We start from the raw sequence: 16,497 nt of genomic DNA, 5'->3' as shown, positions 1-16,497 counted from the left end.
ATTTTTAAACTGCCTTTCATGACAGCAATAGGGAGAATGACTTGTACATTCTATTGAAAACACATTGGTATAGGATTTTGTCCACCATACGCTTGTTTCAGTTTCAGAATCAGCCTTTGGAATCAATTGTGCAGAAGTGTATTCTTTAGTCCACCCAACCAATGTTGACATTTGTCTATTTACATAAATTCAATTTGCCTGCATATTGAGTCTATCATTTTGTGCTATGCTGACTTTTGTTTAAGCCTCTTACATATGCAGATTGTCAAGATTCCTCCATTGACTCTGACTGAGTTCCAGATATTGAATCTTAAATGTTGCTGGATAGAAATTAGTTTTCTGCGCCCCCCCCCCCCACTCCCATGTCCTCCTGTTTTATACCCCTAGTATGGGAAGAGATTCTGACAATCTTCTTCAAAGCATCTTCTCCAGTCTTCTATATACCGTATGTTCGTCCATCGTCAATGTCGATGAGGACCTTGACACCATTTGATGGTGTCGAGACTAGCGCGTGATTTGGATTTAAGTGAGGGAGATTTGTACAGCATCTGCCTCACTCTCTTCCCAATTCTCATCTGGATCCAGTGGCAAGACAGTCGAGACAGCTGGAGATGGGATAAGATGCAGTGGATGATGAGGACATCTTCTGTGTCTTGTCCTGCTCTACACGTTCCACGACGCTTGCAGAGACCGCCTTCTTGACCGTTGGACCTTCCATTGGTCTCGTCCGCTCAATCCACCGGAGTCTGTCTTCACATGCTGGGATAGACAACTCCCTATCTCACCGAGGGTTTGAGACCCGTCGGCTACCCTCACCTGGTGTAGCCGGCTTGTCAAAGCCGTTACCCAGGGTGTGGCCGCTGTCACATGCAAACAGCTACGGGGAGCCACAGGTGAGAGCTGAGTGCCAGGTGGGGACCAAAGGTGGACAAACCGCCTGAAAAGGATGCGACATGTTCCCCCACCAGAGACGCTAACCCCTCCCTGATACCCTGTACACCCTAGTCTTCTGTACTATAGTCTTCTATACTATTACCTGGAGTGAAAGGAGATGAGGAATGATCTAAAAGAACCCAGTCTATCCAATCTTTCCATAACTCTGGTCTTCCATCCTGTCAAATCCCAGTGAATCTGCTCTCTGGTCCAGTGCTGCCACGTTCTTCCTATAGTGTAGACATGAGCTGCACAATACAAAGCCAGGTATATGGCATTTTTTTGTAAAGGTGTAAAGATCTTGAATTTTATGTATACTGATCTAGATGCCATGGTGCATATGCCACTTAATACTGCTTTCAGCAAATTGTGCTTGAGCAAAGGTCCCCATTACAAACATTCAGTAGCAACCCACCATTTACTGTGCATGTATAACTAGGTTTGGACTACACATTGTGCAACAGAATCCTAAAGTGCATCACTGTTAATTTGTTGGGATTAAAATTCTAACTGCATTCAATTCTCCATTTCTAATCCCCATTAACAGGTATACCCTTCACAATTCTCCACTTCTAATGTGCTCAGCCAAAATAAAAGGGGGGGGGGTATTGCTGACAGGTCTTGAGCTCTCAAACTAATGTATTGAAATTGTCAGTCAACTTAAGCGCTAATACTGTGTAATGTTCTGATTGACTATAGTCTGCATGGAGTTCTGATGGAAGGTAAGGTGCTGTTCCTAAAGTTTTCACTGGGGCTCCCTTCAGCAACAATACCTAGACTGTTCCAGGTGATAAATGATAAACAGTCTGCAGATGCTTGGAATCCAAAGCAGCACAAAATACTGGAGGAACTCGGCATCTATGGACTAATCAGAATGGTTTAGCAAACCAGTCAACCAACTAGTTTTTAGCCTATCCAAAGCAGCTGTCCAATTTCAAAGTTGTGTTGTGATGCAAGAATGTATTCTATATTGGAAAGAGGTCTAATTATGGTCTTGCCTGCTAATGAACCATGAAGCAGACCTATCTGGGAGATTTTAGTAACATTGTGGTTGGGGAGTTGGTGGGAAGTAGAAGAGATTTTATCCTCTACCTTTGTTGCCATCACCAGAGCCTTAATTTCATGCAAATTATGAAACTGCTAGATAACAGTGGACTTCCAGCTTAAAAATTGAAATTGCCACTTTTCCTTGGCTGTCACTTCCAAAACTCAGCATAGAAAGTTACCTTTGCTGCTTGCTCATTGCTGTTCTAATTGACTCACTTGTTATTACCATTACCATTGTTATCTGTAAAGGCTGAGCAAGACTTGGAAAGGAATATAGATAGCACAATGGTGTAGCTAGTAGAGCTGCTGTTTCATGGCTCTAGTGGTCCAGATGAGATCCATAATACCAAATGTACTTGGATTCTGAGTTTGCTGTGATTAGGTGCACTGATTTTACTGCAAAGACACAGAAGTTGGTGGGTTAGTTGGCCACTAAATTCTGATTATTACTGGCAGTTACACTAATGAGCTGGCATCCACACTGGACTTTGAGGCAGATGATTCGGAGCTTGAATCCAAACAGGTCCCAAGCTGGACAGCAGTATCTGAGCAGAAGGGCCTGGCAATCTATTTCCATATCTGTCCACGAAAACCCTAAGGACATCTACTCTAATCATAGGGCTGCAGTAACTCGATGGCACTGAACAACAGCAGTAATGTAGGATTAGTTGGTTCACGTGGACTTGGAGCAAGTGACCTATCTGTACTCCATGGCAATGGAACTGGGGGTAAGCTCCCCTAATGTACTTCTACCAATCACTGGTTATCATCACCTTGAGCAGGCTTGTGAAATGTCAGGCTTAATCAGTAGATGGCACCTAGAGATGGGATGTCAACCTGACAAAGGCTCAACGCAAACTAGGTTATTAGAGCAGGGTGATTCGACAGCCAGACTATCAGATTTATACAGCAGCACCATTGAGTGTCCTGGCCAGATTCATCACCATCTGGTCCAAGAGTTGCAAGGCATGTGACCGCAAGACCTGACAAAGTATTGATCCTCTCGGCAATCCTCGTCAGTCCCCCTTCCACCCATTACAGATATTTATCAGGAGTACTGCATATGCAGGTCCGTTAGCATTGTTAGTGACCCCTGTCTGTCCAATCTTTAACCACCCCTACAATTGGGCAAGAGGTACAGTAGCATTAGGAGAAGGACCCTTAGGATGGGAGAGGGCTTCTTCCACACCAGGCTGTGAGACTACTGTGAACTCCCTGGCACCATCCATGTCTCCATTTGTGGTAAGATTACATTGTGTGTGAGTTGTGTACTGGAGCACCTTGTGCTGGAGGAACATTGTCACTCATGCATTTACACACATACTGCCAAATAAAATAATGAAACTTGAACTGAGACATGAAACTGCAGATGCTGGAATCTTGCGTAGCAGTTTGTTGGAATCTGGTCCTGATGCAGGGTTTTGGCCTGAATAATCAGTTCCTTTCCTTCCACTACCGTGCTTGGTCGTGAAAGGTGATTGAGAAACTCGCAAGTTGAAGATGTACTGGATACTCTAAGTGGTGAGTACCTCAAATTCACTACTGGGAGTAGTGACCGAAGAAGGTTTGATGGAAGCACTTGTAAGTAAGACTTGGAAAGGAATATAGATAGCACAATGGCTTCCAAGCACGTGGAAGCACACAAGTGAAGAGAATGGAGGTGTTTGGACCGTGTACAGTCAGATGATTTGAATTAATTTGGTCATATTAGGAACAACATTATGGGATAAAGGACTTGTTGCGTCTGTTCCATTTCCATAAACAGTGAACAGAACTTGAGTATATACCTGTGTGTTAGTGAGGCTGAAGGATTCCTGTTGACAGGTGGCGGTTATGCGGAAAGGCATGGGGACTCGATCCCTATCAGCAATACACGAGGAGATGGTAGAGTGCAGCATTGACAAATTGGAAGATAAGAATGATTTTTGTCATGACGAGGGATTTCAGAAGCTTGCGACATTTTCTGACTTTCAGTAATACTGATGCTAATTTCTCCATTTGTCTTTATGGGGATGTCAGTTTAATGTCAGCTCTCAGCTGACATTTTCCTGGCTTGTTACTTGGCATACTTGCGCCCAAATGGAAATGGCACCTATTCCAGGCCAGCTTCTCCTGCCTTATCAAGTTAAATAATTTGCAACTGCGTGTTACCAAATTCCTCTGCCATTTTAAGTTGCTGCTATGCTATAAACTGTTGCTAGCTGGGTCCATTTATATAAAAAAAATTTAAAAAAATAATAATAATTGTGGTTTCATTTTGGCTTGCTATTCTAGCAGAAACTTAAATTTAAATCATGAAACTTGGAAGTTGTATTTTTGCTGCTGCTTGTCGTGTAGGTAATATTTTGGGGAGATTTTTATGAATAGGGACACTTCTATCTATTCTACTGGAAACAAAGTACATTGTTCACTTTAAATTGTATGCAAATATGGATTGTGCTTTAGTTGTAAGTAATGTGCCTATTTTCTGCAGGGAGAGGGTGTTGGAGGAAATTAAATCACTTCATTGTTTCCAGAAAGTGTTTTGGCTCTTTAAGCATGGTGATAGAACCACGTACTCATTGTTAAATGCCAACTTTTGAGTAATGGAAATTTGTAGGCAGCTATAAAATTGAATGTACTTTGCCATTTGAAGATATCTAAAAACTTCTGCTTTGAAAATTCTCAATTGTTTTGCATCTTTGTTCAATGTTTTATGAAATCTAAGAACCTTTGTGCAGAATAATTTCAAACAATTGCCAAAATGACAGGAAGTTCAGATATTAAATGCTCGTGTATTTACTACTGTATTTGAAGGAGCTAAAACTGGAATTTCCTGACAAGCAACTGACTTGTTCTCTTTAGCAGACAGGAAATTTGTGTTCTTGCTTTGAAAGCATAAACAGTTCAAATTTGTTTTCAAGGGCAAAGGAGGATCTTTGTGGTGACTTTGATTGGCTGCTGATTTGTCCAGTCCTATGCTGGTCGAAATTAGAAGATGTATTCACAAGTGGGATGATATTTGATAATCCTTGGTGCTTCGATTACTGCCTCTGCAATGACAGAATATAGTGTTCAGTGTTTTGCAAGCAGCCATGTCAAGAGTTTTCAGATGGGCTTTCTGTGATTAAGATTTGTTTTCTGAAGAATAGAGATGAGCTTGTATGCACGGCGAGTGACATTGCCTGCAATCACTCCACTTGTCCTGCAAAAACGGGTAAGATATTTTGGTATTTGTTCAATATCCTTTGTTCTAATCTAACAGGCTCCAGTGCTTAAATACAGTATTCAGAAATGTACCCTTGAGCTAACTCCTTAACTATTTGAAGACCAAGAGCTTTGCAATTTGTGGAATTTTAAGTTTAATTCTCAATTTTGTTGCAACTCAAGAACAAAAGTAATATTAGATTTTATGAAGTGTTTAACTTCAATTTTTAGTGTTCAGTTACAACATCAGAGAAGCTGAGTTCCAGTGCATGAGAAACATTTGTAAGGACTGGGATGAATTTTCTGATCTGACCTAAGTTTGAAGACTTTATGCTTGGTTGTTCCGGAGAATTTGAAGCCTGTGCAAATTAGCAGCACAGATATCAAATCAATGCACAATTGACAATGCTTCATTGAGGGAAACAGTGGGTAAATGTACTTTTGGCTACTGAATGCAGGCAAGAGATTAAGTAAATCAGTTATTGGTAGCCACGCAGTATATGGTCAGGCTGCTTCTATTTTAAGGCACTAATATGACACCACTTTCATTGTTGGCAAGATTGAGCACCCCCTATTGGTCAAAGATAGAAATGCCAGATTCTAATACAAACCTTTCCTGTCATTTATCACTACTTTCATGAAAAATTGATGGGCATCTATTTACACTTTTGATCAAAAGCTTTGAATTTTTGGTGCAATGTACCATTGAATGTTCTGCTAGCCTGTCTGTTAATTTTGATGTATTTCAGGATTTCACTTCATGGAAAAGTTGTGTAAATGCTAGAGCAAGTGACAGAATTGTAATTTGCTATACTCAAATCTAGTTTTTTGCTGTGAGATAGCTATTATATCTGACACCAAACCATGACAAGATCCCAACTATTTGTCAATGTGAACAAATTTACTATGGTTTGTGACTAAGTGAGATTTGTTGTGGTAGATTTGCTACAAGAAGTATTTGCTGTTACTTCTGACATTTTTGGGTTGAATTGGTTAAATGTTAATTTGTGAACAAGATTTCTAAACTAAAATTGTGCAAGTTATGAAGATGTGGGATTAATGAGGATAGATTTACTTCCCACAAGGCACCAATGCAGAGTTACAATTTCAGGACAAACACGAGGAAATCTGCAGATGCTGGAATTACAAGCAACACATAAAATTGACGAAGGGTCTTGGCCCGAAACGTCAATTGTACCTCTTCCTATAGATACTGCTTGGCCTGCTGCATTCACCAGCAATTTTTGTGTGGCTTGTTATTTCAGGACAATGTCCTTTTCATCAAACTTCACAAACTTCCTGCATGTATCCATTGTGTAATATATAGTATTAAGTGCTCCTTCAGGCATCAGGCATGTGTTGATCCAAGAACAAGATCTATTGATGCCAATGAAGCTAATTTTAGTAGCAATTACTAGAAAATGCTGGAGGGGGAAACTTGATGAACAAATCAAAAGTTAAGATTCTGCAGATGCTGCAAGTTCGAAGCAACGCACAATGCTAGGGGAACTCAGCAAGTCGGGCAGCATCTATGGAAATGAATAAACAATCAAAGACATGGCCTGAAATATTGACTGTTTATTAATTTCCATAATTGTTGAATGACCCCAGTTCCTCTTGCATTTATTGCTTTGAATTGAGCAGCCCTGGAAAGTGAAGCAGTAACATTTTTTTGAAATGTGAACATTTCCTAATGGAGGCCTTTCACCAAAGTTGATTTATGTAGAAGAGATGCTGAAGAATGTCCTTGCGTTAAAACAAAGCGAGTTTTCTAGAGGTGATCAGTGGCTATTAGGAATATTTAAGCCCTAGCAAATGATGGAAAAAAGTTGGTAGGCAAAACTGGCCCGTCTTGATGCAGATGATTATCTAAAGTTCTCATTGTTCCAGATTTCTGGTCTGCTTGTTGTTCAAGCCTGTCTTGTATGATTTCAATTGAGAATCCAATCTAAATTTAGCAGCTATTAACAGATGACTTGTGTTTCGGTTGGGTGTGGGCAAGATAAGTAGCAGAATACTTCTATTTTGTTCCCCCTCTTTCTTGTGGTGTGCACTAGTGATGCAAGAATAAAGTTTGTGGAATCCACGAGTTTGAGACTGAGAACAAGTTACCTTTGTTCCTTTTGATTTTTACAGTTGTGCTTTGTCTTGTCATGTAGACATAATAAATGAAAATTAGTGTATAGATGTGTTGAAATGGGTGGATATGCAGTAAAGTTTGGCTCCATATACCTTGAGTCTTTTGCGCTAGTACTCATTGTTTCCACTCCACAATGATCTTCCACTTTCAGCTGAGATTTTTCACATTACCAGGGGAAGTCTGCACAGTGAGTCAACTGATTTTGCCTTTTAGGCATTCTGAAACATTTGCCTGGAGGAGTGATTTCCAATCCTTAGTTTCCCAAATGACTGGTTTTGGCTCAAATGGAAATGAGATTTTAAATTGCTGCAGGCCTATTTACTAGTGGGTGAAATTGGGATTGGTTTTGGGCAGGTGTAAATGAAAAATCAGGTCTTGTGTGTAAGCATTCTCACTTTTTTTCCAAAAAATATTTTTGAAATTTCACACTTGACACTGTGACGGGGTCCTGAATTACCCCCATGAACTGTGCTGGATTACCCTTATTAACTGTGCTTTTGAAAAGGGGGAGAGAGAGAGAGTTATTTAACACCAACTTGTTTGTAAAAGAGAGAGAGAGAGAGAGAGAGAGAGACGAAGACTAACTGTTGGGCTGTCACTTTAAGGCACTGGAAGTAATTTTTGGATTTCTGCTGAGTTGGAGACAGCACCGTGCTGCTCATAAGTTGCTATGGTGACCGAGGGCGTTATTTAATGGACAATTGATGTTATGATTTTCGGCAGGTTGTTGATACTTCTCAAGGACTTTTGCCTGCTTGAATTTCTTGCACAGAGATGAAGGAGGAGTTATTTGAGAGATAGTTGATGCTCAGCACCAGAAGATAAGATAGGAGGTCAGATGATATAGACCTCAGACACATGTTTTGGACACTGAGCATTGTTGTGCCTGCAGGAAAAAGTGGGTTTTGGAGGATCGATCAGGCGGATCGATCCATCGCTCTTGCAGTGGAAGGAGGAAAAGGGTTGACTGGTGGGGAGTTGTCCATGTGTCCATCCTTGCCTGGGGGATAGCTCCATCACAGAAAACCAGTCCCCTTTGTTAAAGTCACAATCGGTGACTTTTAAAGGATTTTGAAGGACAACGAGAAGATCAGCGTCAGCTCACCTGAAGACTCAAATCTCTCCCTCTCACTGTCTCTCTTCCCATCACTACTCAACTCAATACCACGAACTGAACTTTACTCATCATTGTAAGACTGCATCTTTTTACCCCTAGACTTAAAGAAGCTTGGTTTTTCATACATATATTTCCACACTTACTGATATACTTGTATATATAAAATCATTGCTAACCTCTTTGATTTAACTACATTTATATTACTGTATTGCATAGTTACTAATAAATATTAGTTTATAGCAATACTGGACTCCAAAGTGTTTTCTATTTCTGCTGGTTCTTTATTCCCATCACGGGGTACATAACAACATGCACACATTTACCTGTGATATACTGGCAAGCATAGGAACTTGGTTTTACTGTTGGCTCCCAAATCAGTTTTTGCACAAGTTGCCCTGCAATGCAGTCCTCTTAAGAAACAATGGAAATGTTCCTACCAACTTTTCTCCAAAGAATGGGAGTTAATTTCATGACATAAGACCATAAGACAAAGGAGCAGAAGTAGGCCATTTGGCCCATCGAGTCTGCTCCACCATTTTATCATGAGCTGATCCATTCTCCTATTTAGTCCCACTCCCCCGCCTTCTCACCATAACCTTTGATGCCCTGGCTACTCAGATACCTATCAATCTCTGCCTTAAATGCACCCAATGACTTGGCCTCCACTGCTGCCCGTGACAACAAATTCCATAGATTCACCACCCTCTGACTAAAAAAATTTCTCACATTTCTGTTCTGAATGGGCGCCCTTCAATCCTTAAGTCATGCCCTCTCGTACTAGACTCCCCCATCATGGGAAACAACTTTGCCACATCCACTCTGTCCATGCCTTTCAACATTTGAAATGTTTCTATGAGGTCTCCCCTCGTTCTTCTAAACTCCAAGGAATACAGTCCAAGAGCGGACAAACATTCCTCATATGTTAACACTCTCATTCCCTGAATTATTCTAGTGAATCTTCTCTGTACCCTCTCCAACATCAGCACATCCTTTCTTAAATAAGGAGACCAAAACTGCCCACAGTACTCCAAATGAGGTCTCACCAGTGGCTTATAGAGCCTCAACATCACATCCCTGCTCCTATACTCTATTCCTCAAAAATGAATGCCAACATTGCATTTGCCTTCTTCACTACTGACTCAACCTGCAAGTTAACTTTAAGGGAATCCTGTATGAGGACTCGCAAGTCCCATTGCATCTCAGAACTTTGAATTCTTTCCCCATTTAAATAATAGTCTGCCTGTTTATTTTTTCTGCCAAAGTGCATAACCGTACACTTTCCAACATTGTACTTCATTTGCCACTTCTCTGTCCATTCTTCCAATCTATCCAAGTCTCTCTGCAGACTCTCCGTTAATAGGTTGTTCAAATGTTAATCCTCTGCAGGATGGTCAACTCCATAATTGCACAATTTAAAAATGGATTACCAGCTAGTTTCACATGCCACATAGCATCTCCTGTGCAAACAATTGTGATATCTGGATAGTTGTACTATTACCATAGTGAATGCTATACAAGACCATAAATGCATTTTCTGACAGTTCTTGCCTTCAGGAAGTCTCAGCATATATATAAAAAAAATTATTCAGTTTTCCATTTTGAAGGATTCGCTGAGCCCTTCAACACTATGACATGACTACTTGACTGTTCTGCAAGAGGGTTATTATGTGATGGGTTGAAATTGAGGATGTGCTGGTGTAATATGCTGGATTAAAAATAATGAAATTCAGCATTAAATTGCTATTTTGTCAAGTTTCAAATAACCATACAACCTATAACCATCTAACAATTACAGCATGGAAACAGGCCATCTCAGCCCTTCTAGTCCGTGCCAAACTCTTACTCTCACCTAGTCCAACCAACCTGCACTTGGCCCATAACCCTCCATTCCATTCCTGTCCATATATCTATCCAATTTAACTTTAAATGACATCGAACTTGCCTCAACCACTTCTGCTGGGAGCTTGTTCCACACAGCTTCCACTCTGAGTAGAGAAGTTTCCCCTCATGTTACCCCTACACTGTTGCCCTTTAACTCTCAACTCATGTCCTCTTGTTTGAATCTTCCCCCACTCTCAATGGGAAAAGCCTATCCATGTCAATTCTATCTATCCCCCCCAACCTTCTATGCTTCAAAGAATAAAAACCCAACTTGTTCAACCTTTCTCTGTAACTTAGGAGATGAAACTCAGGCAACATTTCTAGTAAATCTCCTCTGTACTCTTTCAATTTTATTGAGATGTTTCCTATAATTTGGTGACCAGAACTGTACACAATACTCCAAATTTGGCCTTATATAATTTCAACATTACATCCCAACTCCTATACTCAATGCTCTGATTTATAAAGGCCAGCATACCAAAAGCTTTCACCACCCTATCCACATGAGATTCCACCTTCGGGGAACTATGCACCATTAATCCTAGATCCCCCTGCATTCTCCAGTTCCCTACCATTTGCCATGTATGTCCTATTTTGATTAGTCCTACCAAAATGTAACACCTCACATTTTTCAGCATTAAACTCCATTTGCCATCTTTCAGCCCACTCTTCTAACTGAACTAAATCTCTCTGCAAGCTTTGAAAACCTACTTCATTATCCACAACTCCACCTATCTTAGTATCATCTGCATACTTACTCATCCAATTATTATCCATTAATGTATATGAAAAACAACATTAGACCCAGTACAGATCCCTGAGGCACACCACTCGACACCATCCTCCAATCTGACACACAGTTATCCACCACTACTCTCTGGTGTCTCCCATCCAGCCATTGCTGAATCCATTTTACTACTTCGATATTAATACCTAATGATTGAACCTTCCTAACTAACCTTCCATGTGGAACCTTGTCAAAGGCCTTACTGAAGTCCATATAGACAACATCCACTGCTTTACCCTTGTTAACTTTCCTAGTAACCTCTTCAAAAAATTCAGTAGGATTTGTCAAAAATGACCTTCCATGCATAAATCCATGTTGATTGTTCCTAATCAGACCCCGTCTCTCCAGATAATTATATATACCATCTCTAAGAATACTTTCCATCAATTTACCCACCACTGACGTCAAACTCACAGGCCGATAATTGCTAGGTTTACTCTTAGAACCCTTTTTAAACGATGGAACAACATGAGCAATATGCCAATCCTCCGGCACCATCCCCGTTTCTAATTACATTTGAAATATTTCTGTCAGAGCCCCTGCTATTTCCACATTTCCACAAATGAGTGACATTTCTGAGGTACCTCAGCTAATTTTTACCCCACTTGACTGAATATCAAAGTGTGCAGTTAAAGTGTTAACCTTTCTATGGGTTAATATTTTAACTTGGCATATTTGACAGGTTTGATGCATGGAGTTATTGTGGCTCATCTGTAAGTGTTCAATTTAAGATCTAATGATCAGCTTTGCTTATGGATTGATAAACTGAGGCTGCTTTCCCTTTTCCTCTTGCTTTCAATCCTTGCACTTGATATTTCCCAGTGTCTCTCCTCAAACATCCAATTGCCTACTGAGAATTGATCCTTCTAGTCTTTGGACTGGGCTCCAGATCAGAAATGCTGCTTCCACCTAATACACAGTTAAAACATGCTACCAAGAGGCCCAAGGTGAAATGTTTTTGGTCTGTTAGTAAGGGGCCACTGGATTACTAATTCACCTTGAACCCCTTATTCACATTAATGCCCACAGCTGAAACTTGGCGCCTTTTTTTGCTGGCATCTAGAAGCTAATGCATGCAGTGCAGAAACATTTCTCTATAAAGAAGTCATTCCAATTACATAGCATTATTTCAAACAGAAGATTTTCAAAAGTTTAGGTGTCACTTATGTTATTTTTGATTCATTCCTGTAAAATCAAGGAATGTAAAACCACTAAATCTATCAGAAGCAACTAGATTGCAAACATCTCGGAACTCGGTTTTGATCTTAAATCTTTGATTGGGAAATTTAACCTTGACATAATTTAATCCACTGAGCATTAACCCAAACTTGGAATTAAAATCTGACCGGCTAGAAAGAAAACAAATGTCAAATGGTGATTTGACTTCAGGTGGCTCCTTGTGGAAATTATTTCGCTGTTAATATTGCCAATGAGCAACTGCAAATTTAAATCTGGGGCTTCTGGCAGCAAATACGCTGGAACACTGAGCAGAAACTTGCAGCGGGTCTCTGTTTAAATCATAAAGATTGTAGCTCCCTTAACATTAAATCAGACAGGCCATTTTGAATACCTGCCCTTCCGTCTTCATGCAAGTTTAAGCTTTTGTGGTTGAGTTCTGAAGGAATCACGACCAGAAATATAGATTCCATAGTCTTGTTTCCCTAGATGCTGCCTGACCTAAGTTCCTGCAGCATTTTGTTAATTTTTGGATTTCTAGCATCCACCAAATTTCTTGGGTTAAGACTTGCCTGTCTAATGTCTTAAGATCCAATTCCAGTGTTTTGCTGCTGTACTTCATCAGTTTTTTTAATGGTGATATTAGAGAAACTGATCCCTGAATTTTAAAGTACAATAGAAACCATAGAAAAACTACAGCACAGAAACAGGCCTTTTGGCCCTTCTTGGCTGTGCCGAACCATTTTCTGCCTAGTCCCACTGACCTGCACACGGACCATATCCCTCCATACACCTCCCATCCAGCTATCTGTCCAATTTATTCTTAAATGTTAAAAAAGAACCCACATTTACCACCACATCTGGCAGCTCATTCCATACTCCCACCACTCTCTGTGTGAAGAAGCCCCCCCTAATGTTCCCTTTAAACTTTCCCCCCCTCACCCTTAACCCATGTCCTCTGTTTTTTTTCTCCCCTTGCCTCAGTGGAAAAAGCCTGCTTGCATTCACTCTATCTATACCCATCATAATTTTATATACCTCTATCAAATCTCCCCTCATTCTTCTACACTCCAGGGAATAAAGTCCTAACCTATTCAACCTTTCTCTGCAACTCAGTTTCTCAAGTCCCGGCAACATCCTTGTAAACATTCTCTGCACTCTTTCAACCTTATTTATATCCTTCCTGTAATTTGGTGATCAAGAACTGAACACAATACTCCAGATTCGGCCTCACCAATTGCTTATACAACCTCATCATAACATTTCAGCTCTTATACTCAATACTTTGATTAATAAAGGCCAATGTACCAAAAGCTCTCTTTACGACCCTATCTACCTGTGACACCACTTCTAGGGAATTTTGTATCTGTATTCCCAGATCCCTCTGTTCTACTGCACTCCTCAGTGCCTTACCATTTACCCTGTATGTTCTACCTTGGTTTGTCCTTCAAAGTGCAATACCTCACACTTGTTATTAAACTCCACCTGCCATTTTTCAGCCCATTTTTCCAGCTGGTCCAAATCCCTCTGCAAGTTTTGAAAACCTTCCTCACTGTCCACTACACCTCCAATCTTTGTATCATCAGCAAATTTGCTGATCCAATTTACCACATTATCATCCAGATCATTGATGTAGATGACAAATAACAATGGACCCAGCACTGATCCCTGTGGCACACCACTAGTCACAGGCCTCCACTCTGAGAAGCAATTCTCTACCACCACTCTCTGGCTTCTTCCATCGAGCCAATGTCTAATTCAATTTACCACCTTTCCATGTACACCTAGCGACTGAATTTTCCTAACTAACCTCCCATGCGGGACCTTGGTTTGGGCCTCTGTTTTCCTTATTCCTAATTGTATGGCATGAAAATGAGCTCTTATCAGTTCAACTCGTGTATGCTAACCAAGATTACTATCTAAGCTAGTCTCATTTGCTGGCATTCTACCCATATCCCTCTAATTGTTTTTGTAAATAAGAGATTCTGCAGATGCTGGAAATCTAGAGCAGCACACACACATACTGAAAATTCAGTCAGCCATGTGCCTGTCCTGGTGTGGTTTTAACTGTGTAATTGTATCCACATCTACCTCTGGTTCTCTTCAATACTCCTACAGTGTGTGGGGGGGGGTGGATCTTGCCCTTTACAATCTTACACGGACCCCATTTGTATGTGAAGTGATATTGAAAAGTGAAATAACCCATACAGCTCCAAGTTGCTTCATTCAATTGGTTCATAGTGGATTTGCACCTGTTTATTGACTTAACTAAATATTAGCAGTCTTAACGGCTACCTCCTGGATACGTACTAGGACCGAAAGTGATCATGCTTTTGAAGTTTGTGCAGTGGTTTTCTCTAAATTGTATTGTGGAAATTGGTTTTGCAAAGTTGATTTTATTTTTGTATGCATATTTGCATGACTGCACAGATGCAACAAAGCTCTAGTAGTAGCGTTCACAAGGGGGGAGAAAACAAGAGAATTAAAACGTTAATTTTAGTGGCAACTTTGGTAGGACCAACCAGGGTAGGTCTTGCATAGTGAACGGTAAGGCACTAAGGAGTGCAGTAGAACAAAGGGACCTGGAAATACAGGTCCATAATTTGAAGGTGTTATCACAGGTAGATGGGATTATCAAGTTTTTGGCATATTGGCCTTTGTAAATGTATTGAGTACAGGAGCAGGGATTGAAGCTGCATATGTTGGTGAGGCCTAATTTGGAGTATTATCTGCGGATTTGGTCACCTACCTTCTAGAAATATGTAACAGGTTGTACGAACAGAAAATTGTAAGGAATTTGCCAGGTCTGGGGGACAGTTGTAAGGAAAGACTGGTTAGGTTATGACTGTGTTCTTTAGATTGTAGATCTTTAGATTGTAGAGGGGTATAGATAGGGTAAGTGCAGGCTTTTTCCAAGGAGGTTGGGTGGGGACTACAACCAGAGGTCATGGGTTAAGGGTGAAGAATGAGAAGTTTAAGGGGAACATGAGGGGGAAACTTTACTTGAAACCACAAGTGTGGAATGAGCTGCCAGCACAAGTAGTCCATTTGAGCTAATTTCGGTATTTAAGAGAAGTTTGGATAGGTACGTAGATAGTGGAGGTATAGATGGTCCACCAGTGCCAATGAAGGGTCTTGGCCTGAAATGTCAACTATACACTCTTTCATAGATGCTGTCTTGCTTGCTGAGTTCCAGCATTGTTGGTGCAGTGGTATGGAGGGCTGTGGTCCCAGTGCAGGTATATGGAGAGCTAGAGGATGGGTCATGTGAGAATAGGACCGTTTGGGTGCAATAGTGGAAATGTGCATGGGGCCGGAGGAGGTAGTGGAGGTACTTGATAATACTTTGCTTCAGTATTCACGAGTGGAAAAGCCTTGGCAATTGTGGGGATAACTTGCAGTGGACTGAAATGCTTGAGAGTATAGACATTAAGAAAGAGGATGTGCTGGAGCTGTTGAAAGGTATTGGGTGAAGTTGCTGGGACCAGACGAGATGTACCCCACGTTGCTGTGGAAAGTGAGGGGAGAGATTGCTAAGCCTCTGGCAATGGTCTTTGCATCATCAATAGGGACGGGAGAAGCACCTGAGGATTGGCAGGTTGCAAATTTTTCCTTCAAGAAAGGGAGTAGAGATGACTCAGGTGAGTCCGTACTTCAAGTTGTTGAAGATCCTGAGGAAGGATTGTAGATGATTCGTGTTCTTCATGGAGGACTTTGACCAGTGGTGTTCTGCAGTGATCTGTTCTGGGACCCCTCTGCTTTGTGCTTTTTTAAAAAAAAAATAAATTACCTGGCTGAGGAAGTAGAAGGGCGGATTAGTAAGTTGCTGATGATGCAGAAGTTGGGGATGTTGTGGATAGTATGGAGGGCTGTCAGAGGTTACAATGGGCCATCGGTTTGATGCAGAACATGAGAAGTGATAGATGGAGTTCAATCCAGATGAGTGAAGTAGTTCATTTTGGTAGGTCAAATTTGAAGACCGAATATAAGACTCTTGGTAGTGCGGAGGATCAACAATCTTTGGGTTGTGTCCATAGGACACTCAAAGCTGCTGCACAGGTTGACAGTGAGGTGTATGGTGTGATGGCTTCCATCAACTGTGACTGGAGTTCGAGAGCCATGAGATGATAAAGCTATACAAGACCCTGGTCAGACCCCACTTGGAGTACTAGGTTCATTTCTGGTCACCTCACTACAGGAAGGATGTAGATACTATAGAGTGCAGAGGAG

At 40.9% G+C, this 16,497-nt stretch overlaps 1 protein-coding gene across 2 annotated transcripts in view; it reads left to right on the top strand.

Annotated features, from left to right (window-relative positions):
* LOC134348640 (growth factor receptor-bound protein 14-like) overlaps positions 1-16,497 on the top strand; it is a 131,503-nt gene that overhangs the window by 43,094 nt on the left and 71,912 nt on the right. Inside the window, exon 1 of one of the 2 annotated variants that reach the window (XM_063052340.1) lies at positions 4,903-5,176. The exons of the other annotated variant lie outside the window; for it this stretch is intronic. Coding sequence (XP_062908410.1) covers positions 5,114-5,176 — 63 coding nt within the window. The 5' untranslated portion in view covers positions 4,903-5,113. Of the gene's footprint in view, positions 1-4,902; positions 5,177-16,497 lie in introns of those variants that run through there. 2 annotated transcript variants of the gene reach the window in all.

Source organism: Mobula hypostoma, chromosome 6 (assembly GCF_963921235.1).
Source record: "Mobula hypostoma chromosome 6, sMobHyp1.1, whole genome shotgun sequence".
Lineage (NCBI taxonomy): Eukaryota > Metazoa > Chordata > Chondrichthyes > Myliobatiformes > Myliobatidae > Mobula > Mobula hypostoma.
Note: the sequence above shows the minus strand (reverse complement) of the source record. Positions and strands in the feature narration are given on the sequence as shown.